The sequence below is a fragment of the Cheilinus undulatus genome, linkage group 4 (genome assembly GCF_018320785.1).
Source record: "Cheilinus undulatus linkage group 4, ASM1832078v1, whole genome shotgun sequence".
Classification (NCBI taxonomy): domain Eukaryota; kingdom Metazoa; phylum Chordata; class Actinopteri; order Labriformes; family Labridae; genus Cheilinus; species Cheilinus undulatus.
The window spans coordinates 28,030,887-28,054,937 of record NC_054868.1 but is presented as its reverse complement, the minus strand read 5'-3'; the positions used below and the strand labels follow the sequence as shown (position 1 = coordinate 28,054,937).

The following is a 24,051-nucleotide window of genomic DNA, read 5'->3' as shown; positions in this document are numbered from 1 at the left end:
GAAATGGCTGACTCTATCTGCTGAGGAAAATATTTTAGGTGTAAGAATGTGGGTATTTATGTTTATGTATTTATGTATGTTGTTACCAGGGCTGTGCAATTAATCCAAATTAAGATTAAATTTCATATTGCAATTTTAAAATTGCAGAACGTGCAATATTTCTTTGATCTGAAATGCAATTCAAAGTACCGGTTTCATTCCTTTCTGGTGGCAGACATATGATCTACACATCATGAAAACATTCAATTGTCAGTTTTTTCAAGCATAATTTGCAAAAAAATCCTGTTTCCTTGTTTTTGTACACGTTTGTCTTACTGAAAATGATAGAAAATCTTTATTCCTTTCAGTACAGCAATTCATATTAAATTTGCAGTCTGAGTCAAAATAACTGCAGTTGAATATCTTTTCATAAATGTTAAGCCTTAGTTTAATCCTCAAAATATTATGTTTGTTGTCATATGGAATGATTTACGGCTTGTTTATTGAGAAACACATTAGACCAAAAACTTTAAAGAAAAAATTGCAGAAAAAATAGCAATACTGGGAGGAATAAATTGCAATTAAATTATTTTCTTAAATTGTTTAGCCCTCGTTGTTACCGCCACTTTCACACAGCTGGAAGGAGATAGAACTTAGGTTGCATGTAAGGGACGATAATTTTAAAAAGTTCACTTTTAAATTAAAAAATAAACACTGAAACACACGCCATGTGCACAAATGTTGTCTTTTATAAATTCCTATTTCTGTTATAATCAAACAAAATGAATATATAAAGTATGCTTGTAGTATTCTTTTTTTAACTTTTACACAGTATATCAAACCTCTTAGTTTCCCCCTCCTCTCAACAGATTTTAAAAAGATGTGTGACATCCCTGTGTCTGAAGCCCTGAATTGGGAGGTTTGCATTTCATTGTTTGGAAACCATTACAAAACACTTACAACAAGTAATCAACACAATTAGCTAATTACAATCATATTACATTATTAATCAACTGAGAATTATACTCTTTATAAATTATTTTGGAACCCACTCTACATTAAAAAAGAACAGAGGTTCAACCCAGTTGAGTGCTGGTCCTACTTTTGAAGTAGGACCAAGTCTTCAACCACTTCTTATATATTCTCTATGTTCCTTCTTAATGCTAAGCTAAACTGACAGCCTGTTGGCTTCAGCTGCCATATTGACCAGACAGACATGAGAGTGCTATCAATCTTCTGATATAACTCTCTGCAAGAGGGTAATAAATGTATTTCCCAGAGGGCTGAATCATTCCTTTAACTTAATCCAAGCACACAAGCATGCAAAGTCACACCCACTTCCCAAACCAGGCTCGCTGCTAGTGCAACGGCAGGACTGTGTGCATGCATGGACTTACTTGATGTTGTCCAGACATCCAGAGTCTGGTTTGAGGATGGCTGTGTGATGGAACATCTTATAAAGAGCGATACCGAGGAAGATAACATTCAGCTGTAAAAATAACAATTAAAACACAGAAAAACACAAGGATACACACGTTAATATTCTGTGACAACAAGCCTAATTAAAGACACAGTGTCACCACAACAATTCACTCATAAACACTGCATATCATTTCATTCTTCCTTCCAGCAGTAATTGGCTTGGGGGACACACTATCAGCCCACAATCAGCATCTCTTTATATGCTCAAAAAAAAGCAGCTCAAGCACGAGGGAAAATACAGCAGTCATTATATCCATTGAGGATCATTGTTACAAAAGAAATCCAATTCTCCCTGATGCTGTCTTTTCTATTGGCCTGCTAATGCACAGGCAGGGTGGTGTAATAATGACTGTCTGTGCTGCTGTGCAGGGTATCTGAGCCTGTATATGTTACCAATGGGCAGAGAGTCATAACAGAGCAGTCCCACCTGCACCACTGCCACTTACAGCCTCGGTTAGATCACTGATAGCCTGCCTGACATTTCCTAAATGAGTACAGAGCTTCAGTGTGTGTGCCGACATTCACCTAATTGGGAACATCTCCTTTTTCCCCAAACACTGTCTTTTTTATATTTTTCCCTTTTTTCTGTCTGAGTGCCTGCCTAGTTGCCTAGCTCTATTTCTGTCTCTGTTTACTTGTTCAAGTTAGGCTGACTGATGGAGCATCAGTCATTGACACTGGCGGGGTTCATTGACTGTGTTCTCTTTTTACTGTGTAATTACTCTAAGGTAACAAGGCCAGGGGGAAGCAGTCTGTCTGGATCATCAAAAAGGTACCTCAGAGCAACATATCTAAGCTAAGTTTGTATCATATCTGCCATTTGTGCTCTGTGACCTTCCAGATTTTTTAAAATGTGCCACCTTTGGAGTTAATCCATGAGTGGGAAGTATTACTTTGCCTTACTTAGATCCTCCTTCGCTGCTGAGGAGATCAGGCAAACCTTGAAGAAGATTAACCAACACCTGCAACCTGCCATTTCTGCATGACTATGTGGCAGCTAATGTACTGTGTGCATGTGATGTGTGTGTATGCATGTTTGTGTATCTCACCATAATGATGAGTGTAGCCGGGCCTATAAAGCTCCAGATAAAGTAGGTGTCCAATCGCAGCCAGCACCTAAAGATTGAGAGACAGGGATGGAAGAGAGAGAGGATGAGTTAGAGAGAGAGCACCGAAAGAAAGAGAGCGAGAGGGAGAGAGAGACATCATGCATGAAAAACAGACAGGGGGGAGAACAGGAGACGGAAAAGACGCATAGGGATTAAAAACAGGCTCCAGTCTCAGATGGATGCAGGGTAGCAAGGATTTACCATCAGAGGACAGAAGATGCATCATAGTTACACACTCACACAAGGAGGCAAGGAGGGAGTGGAAAGCAGTACACTAAATGACATACAGTATATCAAATACATAGAGGGATAAAAGGAGGACAAAAGGAAGAGAAGGAGGGTTGAGAAAGTGAGAGAGATGAAGAACAGTGTGAAAGGTGTTGCAGGATAAAGGAAACAGACGATACTCACACCTCAAACATACATCACACACAGAGCGGCCGACAGCCAGGGATGAGCACCCGTGATAAATAAACCTTTACTTCCCCCCTTAGGGCGCAGATATATGACATGGCCACATCCTGTGCTGGCAGAAAATATGACATGACTCTGTTCATTTGAATACTGAGTTATGGATGCAGCCCTCATACCAGGCTATTTGTGGAGTCTGGGAACGGCTGTGCGGAGGTTAAAGGGGAGAGGAGGGACAGACACACACATATGCACATAAAGATCTGCACACACAACCATGCACCTGCACATTCAGAGTGAGAAGGCATGCATGAGCACACACATTCACTCTGACCACAACCTTAGTAGTAAGATACACTGCTATATGCTAAATTACATCACCCGAAACGTCTTCACTCATCAACTGCGCAAGCAGGGTAAAAAAAGAAGGGGGAAAAAATGTCCCTGAGCGCCCTCCACTGAGGTCAGACCCGACGGGTTGCTGGAAAAAAGTGCTGGAGAAAAACCGCTGGAGCAAAATGGCCGACTGATTCATGACCAGCTGCTTTTGAATTATTAATCTTTCAATTTCCACCACATTAGAGAGCCCTCGATTATGGGTCCCTGCCTGTGTCACTGTATCCTCCATTAGGGCTCCTTTGCGAAGTCATTGCAACCTTCATTATGGGAGGTGAATGAGACTCAGTGCCACTGGCTAGTATGGGGGAGAATGGGTGGCATTATGTGACAAGGTGACACAGCAGGGGTGGCAGATGATATTTTCAGGGGTTTTGTCTCAATGTGTCGTGTCAAACATGATAAGTGGTGCCATTTTCAAGGCTAACCTGATGAATGAGTTATACAACTTATTTTTCAGCTGTGAAAGAATTAAAGTTCGCTTTACGATGCTCCTTTTTATTAAAGGTGCTGGGAAAAACTTTTTGTTTGTACTGATTTTGGTGCCCCCTGTGGCCAATGCAGTACATTCTATCATTTTGCTGCTTTGTCCTGTACATGTGTAGTGTTTTTTCAGTTAGGAAGTCATAGATTTCATCATACTGTATGTTGCGAAATGTAAATACAGTTTATTTGTCCTTGATAGTGCTGCTATAAAGACGACTGCTGAATTAGCTTAGCAACATCAGCTTTCCAGGGAGCTCAAATCTAGACCTCTGTGAGAGGGCACACCAAAAGCTTTAGGCTAGAAAAGAGGATGCTAGTGTAGTAGCGGCAAAGCTTTGCTAGGAGAAGTGCAATGTGAGCAACACTGGTGTTTCAGGGGTTAGTTAGAAGAAGTTGTTTTTAAATAGTCCACTTAGTTATGAGCTGTGATTGGCTTTTGTGTAATTTGAAACAATAATTCAGACAGCAGGTTGTAAGCTGATTACAGCTGGGGTTGTATGACTACTGTTTCGTGCAGGAACTAACTCAAAGCTTAATTAAAAAAAACCTCCTGCTGTCTTTGATCAGTAAATCTTCAAATCTTCAGCATGCTGATAACCTACCTAGGAACCTGACATGCCACATATACTGTGTCATATATTCATTATGTGATACAGTATGTTTCTGTCTGCTCTGAGGTTGTCAAAATTAGATGTACAAATTAATTTTTTTATTGAATCATGATTAGCAACATAATGTATTAAGGCCAACCTTAAATATTTTTAAAGGAAGAGAATCTGTTAATTTTTTAGCAAAAAGTCAACATTTTTAGGGGAAAAATTTGATTATAAATTTGTTTATTTACAAGAAAAAAAACAAGAATTTCAGAGTTTGAAGCGTAGGATATTTACAAGAAAAACTTGCAATTTATGAGCTTATAAAGTCTTGAATTTTGACAATAGAAACTGAAAAAGTCAATATTTTAAAATCCTACATTTACGATAGTGTTAGGACAAAAATTTACGAGAGACCAAACTGAAAATAGTGGTCAGATTTTTGACTTTATAATCTCAAAAACACTACGTTATGGTTCACCTTTACAACTTTTAAAGTAAAATGTGTCTACTTTTTTCTTGCAAATTACTGACTTCTTAAACTTGAGAATTTACAGATTTTTCTTAAAATAAACAACAACTCTTTATTGGTGTTTTCAAGAGTGGCCACAATATACTCATAATAATGGATAGTTTATAAATTAATTTTGGCAAGAATGAGTGTATGTGAGCCTATTATGTTCTGATTTTGTCGATGAAAACAGTTAAAATTGATTTGAATTTTTCCAAGTGGGTCCTGGGGTTTAGCTTTTCTCAGACCAAAGTAGGGTGTGCCCTAAGGAAAAAGTCTGGGAACCACTGGTCCAGAAAACCACCCACTGTCTGGGTTTGGGAAGGGCAGAATGTTTGAAAAAAATCCTTGGAGGGTGATTTGACAAGCGTTGTTTGTCACATTCATTACAGGCCAATTAGAGCCACAAGACACATGACATAGTAGGCATCTACAGCCCCAGGGAATAAACTACATAAAATTAGTTTGTTGATGAGAGCAGAGACATATATTCCACCAAGAAAAGCTTTCAGAGTGGCTCTTAATAAAGAAATGTGCTTCAGTGTGATTAACACTGTTGCTAGGCCTACCTCCAAGCAAGCAAACTATTGGTTGCCATTTTTCAAAACCACGTCTGTAGCTACCAAATCCTTTTCCTTAGAATACACTGATTGGTCAGGTCATTCCCAAACTGGGCACAAATGTTTCAGCTTGAAGCTTTGCAAGATGGATTTGCCTGATAACAGACATGGATTCTGGTCCGCTTTGTAAGGTAAGCTTACTGGTGGCAGCAGTTTAAAGGCATTAAACATGAGTAATAATCAACCTTATTTTGCAGTTGATCTTCCATGTTTCACTAGGTCATATAAAGCTACAAGTATTGATTTCAGTCTTCATAACCTACTTAAACTGCACACAGAAGCTTTTCTTAGATTTCTTCCAAATTCACTAGAAAAGCAGAAACAAAGACTGGATGAAATAGAAAGAAAAGACCAGAATGCCTAATTGCATAAATTTGTCACACCTTCCCTTAATTTAGCTTAATTTGTGTGATCAGCTCTTTGTTATAACGTAACAATATCACTTCATTTAGCCTTTTTTACTGTTAAACAATAGCTTTTGTCTCTTAGACATGAGGCTAATGGCATGCAATATGACTATTCATCCAGAGCTTGGCATTCACAAGCTCATGTTTTAATGATCGTCCCACAATGAAATATTGATCTCAGTAGTGTAAGGATTAGTGTGGACTGACGGTTAAACATTTCTAATTTCAACCTTTTTCCCCATCTTCAAGCCACTAAAAGCAGATGTGTAGTTTGTTAAAAGCAGCAACGTGTGAACTTTAAAAGCCCCCAAGAGCAACAGATAACATTAACGTTTGAGTCTGTGAATTATTTATTTTCCTATACTGCATAAAAGATACTATATAATCGAGCTGATAAAAATATAGTGTATAATTGTCCATATTTTCTATTTTGTGTGCAGTTTTTTCACACAAGCTTTCAATGACATTATCCACATAGTTGAAGTCTTCTTTCATCATTATTATTTTATACAGTCACAAAGTAGAGGAGAGGTCATGGTCATGTATAGCAACCAAAGACATAACATGAATATTATGCACATTATATGCATATGCACTGTATGAATAAAAAGTTGGCTTCTTTTCAGAGTCCTGAAATGATGAGGGTGGACGAGTCACCCATGTAAAAGTGTTATTATGTCCACCCCAGCTTTTTAGGTAGATTATTATGAACATATTTTATATGAATGAGATACCCACTGCCTTTTCTTGGATTCGCCCTGTGTCTTCGGTTGGACGCGTCAAGCTTGCATGAATACCATGTGCTCTTTATGTATGCCCTCATCCCACGCATTACTCTGCTCTCCCTCTAGGGAAGCCGGTATGGCCTGACTACTTCATCACTCCTTCGTCAAACCCTTCATTCTCACACTTAAATCACTCACTTTCTCCCTCAATCTGCTGCCCTGTGCACTGCCTTCCCTCTGCTCACCAGTTAAATCCTGCCATATTCACACATTGTCGCTGCTGTGCTCATGCAGGCACTCAGCGGTGTGTCCTCCCCTGCTTGTGCCCCTACTTCTCCCTTCTTCGCTGCCTCTCTCCCCTCTCAACCTCTCTGTATTGATGCTTGAGAAGTGCCACAGCTTGTAGAGTCCGCTGCGGCACATGCAGCCAAAATGACAGCAGGCACTCAAGCCTCTCTCCCTTTCCTCCCTCACCCCATCATCCATCCTTCCTTTGCAGCCACGCTCTCTCTCTCTCTCCACCACCCCTTCGTCCTTACACTCGGTCGGTGCCATAGCTCCTGTAGTCCACTGCGGCGGAGACGGCCACAATGACAGCCGGCACTCCGTATCCCGCCAGGTAGAAGTACTTAGTCCTGGAGTGTTCGCTCTCAAACACCTCCACCAGCATGATGTAGAGCTGCACGCCTTCCAGGAACATCCAGGTGAACGCTGCCAAGAAGAAGAAATGGAGCAAGGCCGCAAATACCGCACAGGCAATCTGGTGAGGGGAAGAAAAGATGGAGAGGATTTAAAAAAATACAGTAACATTACAGACAGTAACAGTTAGGAAATATTTGATCCGGAGGACATTTGCACTGCTGAATTAGAAAGTGGGAAAAGGCACAAACACTGCAGGCGAAAAGGGGTATGAGTCAGACTCAAAAAGTAATCATTAATCATATTCAGATTAGGGAGAGAATATGAGGAATTAAAGAATGTGCTGCCTTTAGTTGAACAGACATAAAGAAGACAGAAACAGATGCTACTGACAATCATAACATACTGGAGAAGCAACCACAGGTGACGGAGTGATTTAAAATCACTTTGACAGAGAAGTGTATCAGTAGAACCTTCTAAATAATCATATTTAATCACAAAGATAAACTACGAATGGCAAGTTTCTGCTGCAGCCTTAGCTAAAGGACCAACTATGGAAGAAAGAAAGGAAAGAAAAGAGAGAGGTAGAGGGAAAGAAGGTGTTAATAATTTTGGGAACACTTAAAATCCAGAATGATTTTTTTTTTATCAATGCCAAGGATCAGCAAGTATAAGTGAAACTGCTGCAAAAATGACTCAGCAGCGTTTTATGAAAGAGACAAAGCACACATAAAATGTGACACATTTTAGGGCACAATAAAACTAGCAGTTACATCACTTTAGACACTAAATATCTACACATTGGGGACATTTTAAAGGTTCTATGGCCTTACCAGAGTTGAAATGAACACTCAATGGCCACTTTATTTGGTATACCTTGCTTGTACTGGGTTGGACCCTCTTTTGCCTTCAGAACTGCCTTATTTCTTTGTGGAATAGTTTCAACAAGGTGTTGGGAACATTTCTCAGAGGTTTTGGTCCATATTGACATGACAGCATCATGCAGTTGCTGGAGATTTGTTGGATTTATCCATGATTTTAATCCCTCCGTTCCACCACATCCCAAAGACGCTCTATTGGAGATTGGTGACTGTGGAGGCCACAGGTGTACCTAATAAAGTGGCTGGTGAGTGTATGTGCTAAGCCAGCTATAGATTTAAAAAGTGACAAATCTTCGCTTCATAATTTCTAGTGAAATGATTATTAAAATGCTATATTGGTTCCCAACACTGGTTGCAATTTTGCACTGGGATTGAGTAAATGCTACAGTAACCAGTAAGAAGCATCAGGTGAACAGTGTTTGAATGAAGGAGAGACGGCTGATCAAATACTTAAAAAGAATCTCTTAGAAGAGAAAAACAAAACACAGAGCAGAAAAGATGCAGCAGCAGCAGGGAAATAAAAGGGTAATCAAAGCTTAAACCCCATTAACAATTCAGGCAATAGGAAGGGAAGAAAAGAGGACTGCTTCAGAAAAGAAGGCGACAGAGGAATGAGTGGTTAGATGTGGCCCTTCATGGAAATGTTGGAATCTAAAGAGTCACTCCTAAATCATTGAATGGGAGAGCTAACAGACTTTTATAATGGAGGGGTTTGCGGCAAGAGACAATTACCTAATGTCTGAGAGACAATGAGTTTAGGGGGCGAGGGAGTCACTCATTTCCATTTCTAATGATCACACAGTGTAGCTTACACGCACGCACACACACAGGTAAAAAAGAAAAAAAATCATGGCTGCTTATGCAAAGTCATTTAGTTTTCCTGCTGGAATTACAAGCTTAACAGGCAGCGAGCTAAGTGATGCTGAGGATGTTAATGGAGGTCACAAATAGTCACCAGTAATTAACAGGAGAATCGCACGCACAAACATATTCATACAAAGAAACATGATCCCACCCACAGAAAAACACACAAACAGCCTCAATGTCAAAACACATTCAATCAAATTGGTTTTTGTCTCTTCATTTGCAGAATAAATGAGAGAAAGCTCAACTGGATGAAGCTGCTCCAAGGCTTACTGAATACTATAGAGGAGATAAAGAATGCAGCCCTGAGCGCTTCCTCTACTCTCAGTAATGATTCAAATACTAGGTGTCTAACACAGAGACTTTAACAATGTCCAAAACTATTCTTATTGCATACTTCAGCAATACCATGACAGTACTTACGACGTCAGAGTATGCTGATTATATTTGGATGACCTTACCCAAAGGAATTAAAGGAGAATGTCTCATCACTGAATTTGACCAACAAGGATTTTGTGTGAGCGAATGTGTCCAAGTCCTAATCCATGATTGGCATATTGAATGTGGACCATATAGATTGAGTAGCACTGAATGTGACTAGAATGCAGACAATGTCAACCCTGATGTGTGAGCTAAAACTGCACTGTGAAACATAAGAAAAGGGCTTTGTCTTGTTTAAACCAATCATATTTAACGACTGTTTCACCAACCGGGGCTCAATTGTTCAAATAATTCTACACACCCATACCCTACTGGCTGCATGAAGTGGTTTCAGTTATCCATGGAAAATTGGCACACTGATGATTTGAAATGTTATTACAAACAAGAAAAATCTTAGACACTGTTTGCATTATGCATTAATGATGGGTTTTGAGCACTGGCTGCATTTAAGTACTGCATCCACGTTATGTAGAGCTGTAGTGGTCATTAATTTCACGGTACTATGGTGACAGAAGCGTCTCAAAACCATTGTGGACTTGTGACAGCTTTACACGATAGGTTTTCAGGGTAATAACTGCAATATTTTTAGTGCAAAGAAACAATGGGGAAAATGGGAACTACAGTTCAGTCAGACAACTCATGCTGATATATTTTAAGCATTATTTTATTAAATGCAAACAATACCAGTTTGGGGTCTAGGCTCCAATTTAATCACTACTTGCATATTTATGTGCAGAACGTTCAGGGAGTGATGATATACACATATAACGCCCTGTTGAAGACTACAGGTGGATGCTGGGGTGGAGGGGGGGATTTTAAGAGCAGCTCTGGCAAAGGCAGCATGGCAAGGGAGGCAGAAGAAGAGACCAGAAATCTTGGCGTTCAAATAAGCTGCCAAAGTGTGGGGCAGAAATACAACACTGATGCGCCCAGCTGCCTAAACCAGTGAAGGAGTGTGACCAAGTGTTTGAGATTGTGGAGGCTCCAACAACTTTTAGATCTGATTTGTAGAAGAATTTTGGTTTCCTGGTGTCAAGGAAATGAGAAAGGAGAAAAGGTGATGAACAAACAAATAAACAGTAGCAGACACTGCCAGACTGCGATGACACACTTGATGGGGAACATGAGCAACGTAAGGAGCCACTTGGCTAATCATTACCCTAAAAAGATTTGCTTAGATGTGAGTAGCAGAATCCAGCAAGGCCAAACTACTCTTGAAGCTTTCACAATCCTACAGCATATGGGGCTCAACAGATTGTAAAGTGTCTCAGTGAATATATCACCAAAGACCTACAGCTATTTCAGTTTTCCAAGACTTCATTTGTTGTTTCGGAGTTGTTTTTTTTTTTTTGATATGGCAATAAAAACTATACCGAGGACTTGTTAAAGAGATACTGTTGTAGAGTTTTAAATATCGTTACATCCCTACTACTATGCATCAACAATAAAACTTCAGTGATGCCCTGGTATTGGAACTAACTTTCCAACTGTTACGCAATCAACAGCCCATTCATCATTTCCGTGGCTCTCTTACTGTGGCACGGTATCTCATGTTGTGTACACTGAGGCTGGTGGCAATGAGAATGAAAAGGGCAGATAGGGGGCGACAGTATTATACTTTAAAAAAAAACTATTGAAATTTTAACTTAATTAAAGATGATAAGTTACTAGGGAGTCATGGATAAGCTTTCTCTTTTTTGTGAATGGTGGGACTTGACTCTCATTTGATAGGCAACCCTCTTTTTTCCATTTTTGTTGTTTTAAAGACATAAAAGCAAGAGTGGATGGACATATATATGAAGCCATACTTTTGTTTACTAGCAGAATATTACAGTTCATGTTAGGTGACAAGGCGGTCTGCAATGCATGCCAGTACACGTCTTCACAACCAATCCAGTCCAAATGAAGGCATCCAAGACCACCTCCGTATGCAGTCTGAGCTATCAGATATCAATCCTATCCCTGTTAATTCCTTGTCTAAACGGGGTATTAGAGTCTCTTTCTGTGCCATTTGGACTCCTACTGACAGCATTTCTATACTTTCATATTTATTGCTTTGCTTTGTTGTCTCTTTCTGTTTTGTTTTAGCATATTCCAACTATGAATGGCATGGATTCAAAAATAATGTGAATGAATTGCAATGCCATGCATGCTTCTGTGTCCTTGAGGAACAGTTTAGATACATTTCTCTCAGCTAGTCACATCCAGCATGTTGTTGTTTGCTTATACATTATGTTGTCATCAAGATAAATCAATATAAGTAAAATGCAAGAAAAAAATCTATCTCAAGGGAAGAATTATTTGTGGACATAAGAATTGCTGACTAAAATAAAAATCACTTTCACGTGACAAAAAACAACAACTGAAATGTAATTTAAGTGCAACAAAGCTCAACCCATTTCCACTCCTCAAAGTTCAAACAATCTCCTCCATGGTGATCAAGGTACACACAGTACTTTTAGTTTTTTAACAGGCTAATGCCTTGAGCTCTGAGCTAGCAAATGGGTTTGTTTGCCCACAATCGAGGTCAGGTAAGGTCTTTTTTCCAGCTAGCTGCACTTTGGTTATTCATCCTCTTTTGCTGCAGTTGTGAGCTGCTAAAGCTGAGCGCAGTTCCACATGAGCAGCAAACGTCATGCCTCATTAACTGTGAAGGAAAGTCCCAATCTGCTAAGGTTTGGGTTGTGGGAGTGAAAAACAGAAAATGACAAATTAGGGTTTGACTAGTGAAGATTTTTAAGCCGTATTTGCACAAGCCTCAATAGCTGCAGAGAGAAGGACCACTTTAGAATCACATGTTAAGAGTCAATTTGAACAAAATCACCTTGCTACTCTGAAGAGGACACCACTGATACAAGCAGAGAGGCTTTGAGAGGTTTGGCTATTATTAATAATTTCTACAACCACAGAGATGTAGAGCAAGCTGAATGGTTTGTATTAAATGTAAAAATTAGTCAGGAGGGTTGGATCATTGAATTTTACTGAATATTCTGATGCAAAAACATTTATAGCCCACTCAGACACACACAATCACACAGAGTAAGTCTCACTTTTGGTCTGACTTGGCTTGACCCTACTCCAGTCATCACGGACCTGTAAACTGTGGTTGTTATTGTGTATCTTCAAGATTTCATGGGACAAATACCCACAGTAAACATGGCTACATCCCTTTAAAAGAAAGAAGTAGCCACAGCATTGTTGACCAAACAAGATTGGATTTACACAAGTTTATTTTCCAGTCTACCAGTGAAGTATACACACTTGGGTCCTGTCTAAAACTGCACAGCAGCCCTCTTTTGGCAAACACAGGCCAAACCCATACTCACAATCCCGCCTCATATGGGCTTTGTTTGTGAACATTTTAGTATTTTACAAACATCCTCCTCGCAACAACAGGGAATCCCTGGCAAAAGTGATAGACTGCAGCTACTATAGCCTGAGGGAAAGAAAAGTAACTGAACACTGGAGCGCAGCATTAATATAACCTCAGCTAAAAACAAAGCTAATACATAAGCTTCAATATAATAGCCAGCCAATGAACCACTCAGCTTAATATGTACCAAGTGTATTGTTAATCATTGGTGTTGCAAATGGAAACAGGCCAAACAACAGCTATATTAGCTTTGTACTCTACATGTTTATTATATCTAAGTTAACTTGTCATTTAGAAGAGTAAGACTCATTGCTTTATTTTTTCCTTTTTTTCCCAGAGTTAGCTGTCCTTCATATTCAGCCATATATTGTAACACAATAAAACAGGGTATAAACAGAAAGTCTGACATTTGATATACTTTTAAAAATATTTTTAAAGACCCCCTTCATACATTTTAAACCCATCCCATCCTCAATTTCAAACCAGTAACATTAACAACAGTTGCATATACTCTACGTAAGACAAGGCAATTAAGACAAGAATGTGACAAAAAGAAAAGAAAAAAAGATGCCAGTAATATTGTTCTTTGTAGTATGAAAACTATGCTTTCTTTGAGCATTTTGAGATTAGACAACAAGAAAAAAAGAATCAGGTAGCTGAATTCAACTTAGTGGCCTAAAAGACAATATCCTAAAATCTAGAAGTTTCTAATTAAAGCCACTGCCGTTAAAAAACATTAAATAGCCAATTAGGTATTAAGAGAACAGAAACAAAAAACAATGTATAATTGTCAGTTTAAGGATATTTATAATCTTTAATTCTGATTTCAAAGCATTGATGTGTCAGTGATCACTTAACTGTAGCAGCTGATCAACCATATCTAATAATAATAGAGTTGTATTCCTTTCACTAATTTATCACCATAAGCCTGGGAATAATTCAGGTCAGATCTGGTAGAGTTTAAAAAAAACATGGGATTAAATGTAATTCAAAAACAAAATCTCAAAAACTAACCTATTTAGATTAATGGGCAATAAAAATAAAATAAAAAACTACAAAATTTAAGACCTTAGAGTCTTGCATTTTAGACTTTTTAATATTTTTTAAAAGCCTTAGTTTTGGCTGATTTGATTTATCAACTTTTAATACTTTTAAGACCCTGCAGACACTCTGTCAAAGGCTTGACATCATGGAGATTTTGCAGCATAAACAAAATCAGTAAACAGCAAAATTTAGGAGATTAAGTTGCATAATCTCAGCTGGTTTGAATACACATATTTGCTTTGTTTAACAGCCATCCATAGAAACTTCTGTTTTCCATTTATCACGGGAATGCTGCATTCACCAAGTCTGCTGTTTCTTATTCATGGAGCGGCTAATGTGGTCAACCACTGACAGCGAGTTAGTAAACATTTCACAATTTGCTCTGCCAACGATGCAGTCTGATCAGTGGTGTTGGTCAGTGGACAGTTATGCCAAGCCTGAGCCAAGACAGAATGAATAAACGGATAACCGCCTCCTGGTTGTATTCTTCTGCCAGGCAGTTGAATTTGTGGAAACCAACGCATTTCTCCCTCCAGAGAAGAGAGTGGAAGTCTTTTTTTATATACATTGTAAATCCCTCCAGAGGAAAATGCTTGATTTACTATATAGGGACATGTAGAAGTAAAACTGATCTGACTTGATTTTGTTAAGGTCTGTTTTTCCTGTTCTGCATCATGTCTATTGTGTCAGAGAAACAAAAAACAGAAACAGATTCCCTGTATACGTCCAATAAACTTAAGCTGATTGAACCCTGAGTGGTAGCCAGGAGAGAAGACAAGACTTCAAATACGGATATCACTGCAAAGAAGCTTTAAATTAAATGTAGAAGTGAATGTGAAGTAGAACTTATTTAGGGTATTGTGACTTCTGGTTTTTGTGCCTATATTTTGTCTTCTGTTTAATGTGTTGATCATTGGGCCTGGTGCTCCTGGTTAAGTTTCTATGCCTCTGTTGCTTTATTCATTGCCTGAACATCCTTCTGTGAAATGACACAACTATGTATGATGCTCACATCCCCCTGATTTTTATGTTCTTTGTGGTCTTCATTATCCTGTTTATTCAAATATATTACTCATCATTGGCCTTCAGCCTGTTTCTCCCTTTTATGTTCAAATGTATCACTCCGGCATATTGTCATATTTGCGTGGATTTGTCATAAATTTGGCCACTGTGACAATGATTTTAGTACAATTTTTTCTTTGACTCAAGGTGAAGGTTTATGCCAAATTGAAGATATTCCCTCTATGCATTGCTAATTTATTGCCTTTTTGAGTAACCAAGGCCAACCCTGAAAACATGATGCCCCTGGCTTGTGCTGTATCTACAGATAAGCATAAAAGGCTTGTTTTGAAATAAAAAAAAAGGGCTATTTCATTTTTAATATAAATATTAACAGTCCATTACTTCTACCTTGTGGTGCAAAGACTACACATGAAGACATGTGTTTTTTCTCTCTCACACACACACAGAGTCACAAATCAAATCCCCTTCTTCTTACCGGCTGATCGGCCCTGTTGATCCCAACCAGGAACAGTGACTCAGCGATGAAGAGGCTGATACAGAGGTTCTTGTGGATGGTGTTGCGGTCACTTTGCAGTCCGCGGAAGAAGCAGAAGGTGAAAATGCAGATAAGGAGGCAGACCAGCGACAGCAGGATCCCCACCCATGTGATTACATCCAGGAGCAGGTCATGCATGCTGTCTGCTTTCTGTAGAAAGTGGAAATAAGAGAAAGGCTTGAGTGGAATATTTAACAGCCACTTGCAGCTGCTATTTTGAGGTTGTTTACCCTCGGTTTGTTAAAAACATACATGAGTCAGACTGTTGTAACATGGAACATACTTCAGGAACAGATGCCCCCCCCCCCGCAGACTTATGTGAGTCAGGCTGTGTCGCTGAGCGTTCAGGGCCACAGCGTTGCGCTGTGTTGCACAGGTGTGCTGGCTCTATCCATCAGTGTCCTGCAACCTGGCAGCCAGAGCAATGTTCAACACAGCACTGCTGTGATGGATCTACTGCTCAAACCCCCACACTGTGTTCACAAAGGGCTGCCAAGCTAGCTCTGACCATGACCCCTTTGGAAGTAACACACATCCCCTGGCCTGGAGGGAGAAACTGGGTGTCACACAATATCCAGAACTACAAGAGCTGATTTGTGAGGAGAAACTAAGTCTTACCAAAACAAAAGAGGGAGACAAAAAAGTACTTATCCCACACACAGCGGGACAATGAGGCTTTTATCCACTGCCGACAGTGGCTCAAGGATATCAAAATAAATGAGCCACCTTCATATTCTAGTCAGTCAGATATGATAATGACACACAATAGGACTAGCAGCTTCTATTGCTGATGTCAGATTCTATGGTGAATTGAAATAATCCAAGAAACCCATCACTGGAATATTTGAAATGCATATTTTTTGTCAGCCCAATGTCATCATCTAGCTTAACAAATCAATTGCAAAATTCTTTCTGCCAAGTGTGATTACTCACTGCAAGAGAGCCTGGAGATTTCAAATCTATTTTCCAGATGTTGTGGTCTGCTTCTCTTCCTGCCTTTCACATTTTTAGAAACTGTCATCCAGCCTTGCCAGCCACTGCTAATCAAATGACGAACAGCGGAGCCTCTGATCGTGTCCACCCCCCTAGTCTTGGCAGGGAAAGCAGAAAAAATGCCTACCTTGACCTCCACGTGGGCCATGAGCACTGCGAAGCTGGTAAGGTGTGTGCAGGAGCAGCTGGTGTGAGTGCGATTTGTAGCCAGGAGACGACAGTCCTGTGTCGACCAGAATCCCGTCATGGTGCGCTTGGAGTAGCTCCAGAAAGAACAGTTGGGATTGAAGTTCTCTTCCGAATGCTGTGGGCAAGGGAGGAGGAAGAAAAGGAGGAAGAAAAAGAGACCGAGTTAGAGGAAAAATGTGGAGAGAAAGGGACCAAAAAGGAGGAAGGGTTGGGGAGCAGGAAGAGAGAGAGGAGAGACACTTAGTCATGGGGAGGTGGGAGGTAGAAACATGGAGAGTTGGGAGAGCCAGAACAGAAGTGAGAAAAATGGTGGGAGGAAGTGGCAGAGAAAAAGGATGGAGAGGAAGAAACATAGAGAGGGAGTCAAGCACACACAGCAACAAGACAACAAACAGAAGGGACAGGATGCAGAAACAAATAAACATGAAGCCATGGCAGGAGGTGGCAGCGACGTGTCCGCGCTTGTTGTGTGAGATTGTGGAGTGTAGGAGCTGCTTGTGTTGTGTAAACTGATGAGGTTTTGTGTGTTGGGTTTGAACAGTTACTCTCAAAATGAGCAAGTGAGACAGTGAGGATTTTTTTATGCCTACAAGCTGGATCACCAACTGGATCAACATTTGCTAGTTGAAGGAGCAACATTAAAGTTTCGCATTGAGCAACACAACTGAGTTCCCAGTATTAAGCTATGTGAAGTTATTACAGATGCCACAGAGGTTCATGTGTGAGTTGGGATGAGACAGTCTCATGCACATCAACAGTGACCTAGATGAATAAATTAGAAGCTAGTTTTAACATCTCTTCTCCTTACTGTACAGAAAGCTTTCAAAAATTTGCCACAATATTAACTTATTTTCTTTAAAGAAAAATTCAATATGCAAATATCCTTAGGAAAGGTATTTTTCTAATAGTCAACAAACGAACCAGACTTTAGGCTCAAGTGCACTCTGATCAGGCCCCTGGTGTGAAAGGATGCTGTGGCTGATAATAAAGGAAACTAGTAAGGATTGAGAGGTCTTATCCCGCTTCTCTCAAAACCCTGTCCATGATGTTCTGAAGGCATTTTTTTGACTTTCCAGGGCTGAAACACTGCGATTTGTTTTGTACTGAACCTCAAATTATATATATTTCTATATTTATTCAGGGATGGTGTGAAATCCATCAAAAAAACAAAGATTAATTACCATTTTGTATCTTCGGTCTCTCTGAATCACTTATTCATCTTACAAATTATTATTATTATTGCTCTAGTGTAAGAACAATTGAAAAGCTGACTGGTGCAAACCCACACACAGATTTTCAGAAACTTCATATATTCACATTTGCTACTTTTGCTATGATTGTCATTGTTACTGCATTCTCATTCTTGATTATTTACTTATTTGTTTATATTATTTTCTTTGTGTAATTTATGTGTTTCTTTATTTTTGTGACACTTCTAACATTATTTAGGCAGGGGATTTCTTCATCCTTTAAGTTTTCTGCCTTTTTCTGCTCTGTATATTACTAATCTTTGTTATTTGGTTTGAACTGTGCAAAAATAAAACTAGAGGCCAGAAGCAAAATAGCTCAGAGGCATAAAGCATTCCAAGTTTTGGCCAAACGAACAACTTGAGTTTCACCTTGATAAGTGTAATAAGAATAAAAGCAGCATCAGCCTTAAGCCTCTATTTTTGCCTCATTATATCACTACAAATTATTTTTCAATGTTTGTATAAAAGAAGTCATCCCCTTGCGCCTCTCTTACCTGCAGGTGTTTGACAGTGAAGACCACAGGTTCAGACAGGTAGACCTTATTGCTCTCTTTGTTAATGGATGCTGTGATGACCGGGGAATTGACGATCACAGAGTAATTAGGGTAGACTGCCTCGCTGCTCAGTCTGACGCTTGCATTCTCTGTGGACAGGTAGGAACCCAAGTTCCTATACAGGACAAAGGCCATCCTGATCTCACCTGGAAGAAGACACAGGAGAGTAGGAATAAGGGTGTGCTTGATAATTGCTGTATTAAACAATGATGACAGAAATAGATAAAGGATGGGAGAGAGATGGAGAAGGATTGCAAGTGGGTTAGAGAGAGAGAGAGTGAGAGAGAGAGAGAGAGAGAGAGAGAGGGAGGGTTGTACATGTCATACAGAGTGAGAGGGAGAGAGAGAGTGTGAGATTTCTCTTCTACCGTTTCTGCCGTGCTGTTTGAGAGTGCTGGCTGACAGCTGGATGGAGTTTCCGTGTAGTTCTGACTGAGGGAATGTCAGGTCGGCTAGGTTCCCATCCGTGCTCAGCCTGGCCACTTCCAGCTCTGGAACACACACACAGACACACACAGCCTAATGTCAAGTCTTAGCACAGCCCGTTGCATCAGCTTTGTTTTGCAGCCTCTTGTAATAACCGTGTTTTCTCGGTAAGTGCTTTGCAGCAGAACAGGGGCATGAATCCTGCAGCAGTTTCTAGCTTCCTCTTAACAAAGAAAATGAAAAGCTGACATGCATCAAAGTGAAATAACTTGGATTTTTATACTAAAAAAGGCAACCATGTCTCCAGGCAACCGGTCCAACACATGGAGGTAGATAATCCGCTCTCTCTTGTATTGTGGGAATCTAATTTTCACCATCCAGGTTCGTTAGCTCATCCCCGATTACGGCCGTGTAATGTATTAGATAAAGTTTCTAATTAAGGACTAATTATACCTTTGGTGTATCGCTATCTGCAGCTTCCGAGCGATTCAGTGATTTAGACACTGCTTTCATGGAGAAAACAGCTCCCTGATCAAATAAACAACACAAGGACATTCTCGGATGGAAATGAGAGTGGAGGAGGAGGTGGAGTGGGAGAAGAGGGTGAAAGGAAAGGAAGTTGAGGAGGTCGAGGAGAAGCGTTTCAAAATAGGTAAAATAAAAAAAAGAGAGAAAAATAAAGTGGGCAGTCAGAGGAGTAGAATGGATGGAAGATGGGAAACAAGTAGATACGGTGAGAGGAAAGGGCTAGAGTGGCGATAGGTGGAAGGAAGACCATGTTCTCTTACTGAGTACAATAGATAGGGCACAAAGGCGAGCGATACTGAGGTCTGGAGGAGGAAATGGAGGCAGAGTGAGGCCGGCAGACATAAACACAGACGCTGATAATATGCAAATACTGGCATAAGGGAAGAGAAACACTGCTTAAGTGTTCCTGACTTGCTCCAGAGCCAAAATAAACGTCAAGGCTGTGTGCAAACACAAAATAAGACACTGACCCACCCACACGCACGCACATGCATGTGCGCACACATCTACACCCACGCAGCGACAGGATATCAGAACATGCTGAGTCTAATCTAATTAAAGCATCCTTGTCATGACAATCCTCCTCCTTAGAAACACACTTGTTCATTATCGTTATCACACAAGCATGCTGTTATCCTTCAAATCACTGTTTTGCTTCTAACAATAACACTGTTTATTCATCTGCTATACAAAGTTGCGAACACAATCTAACACAATAATATTACCTACTGTAGCTGCAGCCACTTCTTAAAGACGGATCATTCCAATCATTTATTCCTATCACTCTCTAACCTCTGAAGGACAACAGGGGGTCTTAAAAAGTGCAATGAAGAAAGTAGAGAGGGAAGTGAGGATGGAAGAAGAAAAAAAAGGGAGGAAAAAAAAGAGATGAGAGGCGGTATAGGGCCGGTTATGAATAAAAGGAAGAGATAATCATGGTGGATCTGCCCACTGGATTAGCTGGGAGGGAAGATTAACGGCACAGAAAGGAGAGGAAAGCAGAGACAAAAAATTTCCACAAAAAGATAATTTCCTCCTTTAAGTTCTTCAGAAATGTGGTAGCCTACATCTCGATCGCTGTTTACGTAACCGTATTCATGAGGTTTGTTAAGAAGGGGAGAAGAAAATTTGACAAGATATGAGTCTTAAATTATGTAAGGTGAAAACGTGTAGGATGGAACTTGCAAGAAATCGACATTTTTATTTAAGCTCAAATGAGAATAGTGCAAGTCATGCTGACTGGCTTAGTGGAACCTGTCTGATAAGAAAAAAAAATTGAACCGTTATCTCCATGTCGGGCGTCTTAAATAACTGTGATTTCATTGCGTACTGATGTGAAAGTGAGCAAAAGAAACCCCTCAGAGCATAATATGACATTCCACCACCACCATCAGCCTCAAGCACGCACTCATTCAGTCTTCTTCTTCTCCTGCTCCTCCTCCACCACCACTTTTCATCTCTGGCTTATAAGTGAATCCTGGGAAGATATCATGTGCAGGAAATTTTGAAATATCAAATGAAAAGGGGAGTAAACAGGAGTATAATCAAAGGAAACATTAGTGAGTGCAGCTTGCTGGTCTGGGCTCATATGAAACGTCGGCTCACAGATGTATCATCGTCTAAAGGCATGAAAAGCAAAGTGGTTTTTCTCTCTACAGTGTTTCTGCCTTATTCCACGGCCCAGTGATGAGGGGATCAGTGCGAGAAGATGAGAGGAGAGATGATGGAAGGAGGGGGAAGTGGGAGACGAGAGGAAAGTGATGTGCACAACGCCATAATAACTAGCTTTGTTCTGCTTTGTCAATTCCGCCTACAAGTGGAGGGAGGAAAAAATAAGGGAAAAATAAATAAATAAAAATTATTGTCTCTGGCAAGCGATTCAGCTCTGCTTTTAGAAGCCTCAAGGCCGCTTCTTTTCCCAGCATTTTCTTACAGACAAGGGTGAGTCTCTGAGGATTTGACCGGTCAAAATCTCTCTCACAACAACCTGGACCTCTTCATCATGACCTCTATTTGACAGCTGTACAAGCCTAATATGCATAATAGAAAAGGCCTCTAAAAATCCTTGCACTGTGAATGCTTACAATCTAGACGAGGTGCTGGGCTTGTGACTTTTTCGTTTCTTTGTTTGAGTTATTTTCTTTATAGAGCCACAAGGTTGTTAAGGTGCAAAGCTTTGATCTTTTCAAAAAATAATAATTGCACCTACCTTGTAATTGATACTTTAAGCATCATAACAATAGGAGTTATGGTTATTATATTAAGAATAAAGATCAAGCCTGTGTGCTGTCAACAAGCCACAGGCTTTGTTTTATTCTGAGAGTGGTGAAATCGCTCAACACAGCCCCTCAGATTCCCAAGGTTATGTTATTGTATTAAGTCAAATTCACTCTTGCCAGTCTTTATCACAGCATGCTGATAAACAGGAAGTCATTGTAGTGCTTATTTTGCCCTCCTGTTCACAAACAATGCTACAAGCTGCAAACATGCTAAATGAGCAGTTATTTCTTTTCATCACCTTTCCATTTCCATTTTAATCAGATGAAAATGACCAGAGTGTGGTTTTTTGACACCTCTTTGAGCTTCTGTTGTGTAATGTAACAAATACTTAACCATGATTGAATGGTTAAACTTTAGAGCTAGCCTGTTAGAAAAAAAAACCTATAGAAAGTATTCAGCCCCTTGGATAGTTTACCCTTTTATTGATTTTATAAATCAATCATGGTCAATATAATTAGGCTTTTTGGACAAAAAAACTACAAAAAACCCTTTAATTTTAAAGTGAAAAGAAATTTCTGCAAAGAAATGTCAATTAAACAAAAATACATACGGTAAAAAATAAGTGACTGCATAAATATTGACCTCAATTAGAGTGATTGACCTAGTTCAGCAGATGTCCAGCCAATTCATGCTAGTCTTACAAGTAATGAAATGGGGATCACCTGAGTGCAGTAAAAGTGTCTCAAGTAATTGTAGGATAAAGACACCTGTGTCTGGATGGTCCTGTCTCTGGTTAATCAGTATTCCTTGCTACCATTACACCATGAAGGCAAACCAACTCTCCAAGCAACTCAGAGAATAGGTTACTGAAAAGTATTAATTGGGGGTGGATAAAAATAAATTCCAAGGCACTGAACACTCCAGAGTTCAATTAAATCCATCATCAAGAAATGAAAGGAATATGGCACGTGTAATTGTGCCTAGATCAGGAAATCCTGACAAACTGAATGACCGTCCAAGAAGGAGACTAGTGAGAGAGACCACCAAGACACATATGACTACTCTGACGGAGTTACAAGCTTCTGCAGCTTAGATGGGAGAGACTCTGAATACAACAGCTGCTGCCTGGGTTCTTCACCAGTCAAAGCTTTATGGGAGAGTGGCATGCTAAGGAAAACTCAAATAGGAGACCATGGAGTCTTCCATGGTCAAGTGGAAGACAGTTCTTTGGTCTGATGAGACCAAAGTGGTGCCTTTAGGTCATCAGACTAGATTTTATGTTTGGCAGACACCACACACTGCAAATCACCATAAACCCACCATCCCCACCGTGAAGCACAATGGTGGTAGCATCATGCTGTGGGGATGCTTCTCGGCAGCTGTCCCTTGAGGGCTTGTAAAGGTAGATGGCAAAAATTAATGTGGCAAAATATGGGCAAGCCTGGAGGACAATCTCCCCAGTCTGCAAGAGAACTACAGCTTAGGAAAGATGTGCAAGCCCAATCGAGATCTATCCGCATAGACTCAGTACTGTGATTGCAGCCAAAGGTGCTTCTACTAATTACTAACTTAAAGGGGCTGAATATTTATGTAGCTTATTTTACATTACATATTTCACTTTCTTGACATTACTTTGTAGAATTACATTTTCACTTGGACATCAAAGCCAAATTATACTGACATGATTGATTTACAAAATCAATAAAACACCCAAGAGGGTGAATACTTTTTTATAGAAGCTGTAACTTTTGTCAAAGCCAATGCTGCAAAAACGAAGACCTGCAACTTGGCACATTAGGAGTTTGATCCTTTAAGAACTTAAATACATTTGAAATACACACAAACATGTCATTTTACCAAGTTTTACAAGTATTATTCTGTTTTGAATTTCATCTTATATGATACCAAAGAAGTTACATATATTTCCTTTTATATAATACCGTAACATTTACTTTAATGGATGCTTGTTTAGCCCTATCTTAAAGCTTCTCTTAATATATTTTATACTTTATGATGGCACAAATGTTTTCTTATGCTTATCAACAGTTGATGTTGCTATCCATTCATTTCATTTAGTCTTTGTTTAGTAAACAGTCTCTTAATTTTAACAATAATAGCAGTAATAGTAAAAACTAACATTTTTCTTCTTTAAAACATTTTTTAATCTCTTTTGAAACATTCATTACTATAAATTATTTTTCTCATAACATAGTTTGTAATCTCTGCTTACAGATTCTTCTTAGAGATGTAAACTCAGAGATCATGGTTTTGACTTCGTTAAGTCTTCTGGCTTCCATTTGTAGTCCAGCTGACCAATAACGTATCAGCAGACCCTGGTCTACACAGGTTAACCATTTAATGTTGACAACAAC

General features: G+C 39.6%; 1 protein-coding gene across 9 annotated transcripts in view; it reads right to left on the bottom strand.

The window, feature by feature from the left end:
* Positions 1-24,051, bottom strand: part of adgrl3.1 (adhesion G protein-coupled receptor L3.1) — a 191,798-nt gene that overhangs the window by 17,394 nt on the left and 150,353 nt on the right. For all 9 annotated transcript variants that reach the window (XM_041784845.1, XM_041784850.1, XM_041784852.1 and 6 more), the window contains 7 exons: positions 18,874-18,996; positions 18,446-18,651; positions 16,640-16,816; positions 15,460-15,669; positions 7,259-7,479; positions 2,511-2,577; positions 1,377-1,468 (listed from right to left, as the gene is read on the bottom strand). In XM_041784845.1, coding sequence (XP_041640779.1) covers positions 1,377-1,468; positions 2,511-2,577; positions 7,259-7,479; positions 15,460-15,669; positions 16,640-16,816; positions 18,446-18,651; positions 18,874-18,996 — 1,096 coding nt within the window. The remainder of the gene's footprint in view (positions 1-1,376; positions 1,469-2,510; positions 2,578-7,258; positions 7,480-15,459; positions 15,670-16,639; positions 16,817-18,445; positions 18,652-18,873; positions 18,997-24,051) is intronic.